The following is a 3,052-nucleotide window of genomic DNA, read 5'->3' as shown; positions in this document are numbered from 1 at the left end:
TGTTGGACGGTTGGTTGGATGCGGTTGGACGATTGGTTGGATGCTGTTGGACGGTTGGTTGGATGCGGTTGGACGATTGGTTGGATGCGGTTGGACGATTGGTTGGATGCGGTTGGATGCTCCTCGCTCCGCTGCAGAATCGTTTGCAAAGTTCCACAGAAACAGACTGAAGGTTTTGGCCGTGTAACTTTACAGAACCACGGTTCTGCTGAGCTGCTCAGTTTTAGTCAAAGGAAGTCGAAACAAACAAACAGGAAGTACTGATGGACCCACTTCCTGTTCTACTGCTGGAGACACTGAGTTGGGTCAGAGAAGAACCGAAACCCAGAACAGGACCAACAGGTTCGCTCGAGTTCCAACTGGAGGAACCCAGCTCAGGTTCTACAGGTGGAAGAACCAGAACCAGAACATCAGATTTATTGAAAATCTTTATTAACAGGAGAAAAACATTCAGCCTCACATCTGAGAACCCAGTGACATCACACCAGAACCCAGTGACATCACACCAGAACCCAGTGACATCACACCAGAACCCAGTGACATCACACCAACACACCTGGTGGCAGGTGAGCAGTCGCACTGCTTGGTACCAGATTAACAAGAATGCTGTGGAGGTGAGAGGTCCAGAACCAGCAGCAGGTCCAGAACCTGAGCAGAACCTTGGCTAATTTACAGCAAACTGAAGCTTCTAGAAGCTGCAGGTGGTTCTGGGGTTCATCTCAGGCAGTTTGTTCTGATCCGAGTTCTTCTGGGCATCCACCTGCAGGACTTTCTGGATCAGAACCAATGAGGCAGCAGGTAAGTCCAGGTCTGGTGGGAAGAGCAAACAGATCAGTTCTGGTTCTGGTTCTGATCCGCAGTCTGAGCTGCTGTTGCTGCGCTAAAGGTTAATTTGCAAACAGATAAGGAGATAAACGCTGGAGCAGCAGAAAGTCAGGAGGTCAGGAGGTCAGGAGGTTAGCGCGGGGTCAGACTCTGTCTCCCGTCTTGCTGGGCTGCAGACCCAGAGCCTGGACCGCCTCCTGGTCCAATCCGCCCTTCAGGGTCCTCCGCACTGCAGCACACAGAGAAAACGGATCAGAACTCAGAAAAATAACGTTTTCATCTCCATCACATGAACAATAAACCCAACAGGTCAGAGGTCATTTCAGCTGCTGGACTTCATGAATCCTCAGCTGGAGGAGAAACTCCTCCGGACCAGAAAACCAGAACCAGGGAGAGGTTCTGCTGGCCGTTACTCCAGCATGGCCTCCCATGGAGGCGCTGCAGCGTTTGGTTGGGGACTTCCAGCAGACGGACGCGCCAACGCTAATCCGCTCAGCGGGGTTTTAGTCAGGAAGTGAAAACAGGGCTGAGGAGCCGGCCTGATACCGGCTGTTTGGGAAACAGAACTGCTGTTTGGTTCCAAACACCCAGAACCAGACTGACCCAGAAGAAGGTTCCAGCGCTGCACTAGACGTCCAGTCGCAATGCCAACGAGCTTTACCGCACAGCATGTTGCTGTAGCATTAGTATTAGCTCCACCTAAAGATGGCTTTAGATTTAGATTCAGCTAAATATGGCTTTAGCGTTAGCTTCAGCTAATGATGGTAAGGGAAGTGATTCCGTCGGGCCTCAGCAGAACCTCAGAGAACCCGGGAGCGTCTGGACTCACTGGACTTTCTGTTGAGTCGGGACCGTTTGCGGGTCTTTGGGCTGGCAGTTCTGTTTGACGGGTTCCGGGTCACAGATTTCACCAGTCGATCCATGATGTCATCAGTGGCGTCGTCCTGAGAGTTGGTTCCGTCGTCCCTAGCAGCAGTCAGAGTGGATGGACTCGCCGAGCGGTTACCTAAGCAACAGAACCAGAACATTAACCGGACCTGACTGGACTCAAACCAGACCCAGTCCCAGAACCAGAACCAGAACCAGGCCAGGGTTCTGTGGTTCTTACTCCGTACGGCTCTGGAGCGGCGCAGGCCTGCAGGATGAACAGTCAGGCTGCTGCAGCTGCTGGTCAGCAGGCTCGTCATGGTTTCATGCTCCTCCTCCTGATCAGAGCCCGGATCTGTTGCCATGGAGACGGGCGAGATGCTATCCTGAACAGGAACGCCCGAAAACTTTTCCGTCTGAGGGAAATAAGAGAAGATGAGGTTTGAAACATCGTCTGACTGAAACGATCCGAGATCATTCCCAGGAAGTCCAGACGGTTTTTATGAAAAATAAAACATGGAAAATAAACATTAACTAGTTGAGAACTCTAAGTAAGTAATTCTCAAAGATCAATAAACTTTAATTTCTAATCAATATTTTTGTCAAATCTTAGGGTGTTTTGAAAACTTTTCTTCTGCTGCATTACTGGTTTCAGGTATTTCTGTGCAGCAGCGCCCCCTGCTGTATCTCCACTGTAGGAACAGGCAGTGCTGATCCAGCTGGTGTGGATCAAATTGAGCAGAACTGGCTCCTGACCCCTGACCTCTGACCCCAGAGCGTTACCTCAGTGATCAGCATGCCCCGGGTCTTGTTCCGCTCCCTCTTGATAGTGCGTTTGCGTCTGATGGTGAGGACGCGCTCGCGAGTGGTGCGGTACTCCAGAGCGAACTCGCTGATGATGCGGCAGAAGCTGGTGACCTTCACGTCTCGGACGGAGAAGGACGGCTGACCCAGGAACAGCAGGAAGGAGTGGAACCTGCAGGGGACACGTCAGTCCACACCTGTCCACGCCATGTCCAGGGATGGACAGGTTGGGGCTCCGCCCCCTACCTGTTGATGACTCTCCTGTGGACGACCTTCAGGATCTTGATCCTCTGGGTGCAGTCCCTGAGGAACTCCGTCATCTTGTTCTTCAGCACTGCCTTGCTCTCATGCTTGGCCACCAGCTTCAGGTTCTCCCATGATGCCTTGCAGCGCCTCTCCAGCTGGACCAGATTCTCTGCCAACAGGTCAAAATCCACCTGGAGCAAAACAGGAGACATGAAGACGAGCTGCGGCACCCAGTGGTGGGAAGTAACGAAGTACAAGTACAAGTTACTGTACTTAAGTACATTAAGTACTTAATGTACTTAAGTACAAT

The 3,052-nt window shown here is 51.7% G+C and overlaps 1 protein-coding gene across 1 annotated transcript in view; it reads right to left on the bottom strand.

Annotated features, from left to right (window-relative positions):
• Positions 1-410: 410 nt before the first annotated feature.
• The window catches only part of fhod1 (formin homology 2 domain containing 1), a 25,608-nt gene continuing 22,966 nt past the window's right edge, over positions 411-3,052 (bottom strand). Inside the window, exons 12-16 of the mRNA XM_015054384.1 lie at positions 2,743-2,933; positions 2,476-2,668; positions 1,934-2,108; positions 1,655-1,831; positions 411-1,054 (exon numbers count right to left, since the gene is read on the bottom strand). Coding sequence (XP_014909870.1) covers positions 969-1,054; positions 1,655-1,831; positions 1,934-2,108; positions 2,476-2,668; positions 2,743-2,933 — 822 coding nt within the window. The 3' untranslated portion in view covers positions 411-968. The remainder of the gene's footprint in view (positions 1,055-1,654; positions 1,832-1,933; positions 2,109-2,475; positions 2,669-2,742; positions 2,934-3,052) is intronic.

Source organism: Poecilia latipinna, unplaced genomic scaffold (assembly GCF_001443285.1).
Source record: "Poecilia latipinna isolate Pla-1442-1.1 unplaced genomic scaffold, P_latipinna-1.0 Scaffold1247, whole genome shotgun sequence".
Classification (NCBI taxonomy): Eukaryota; Metazoa; Chordata; class Actinopteri; order Cyprinodontiformes; family Poeciliidae; genus Poecilia; species Poecilia latipinna.
This window is presented reverse-complemented; position numbering and strand designations above follow the sequence as displayed.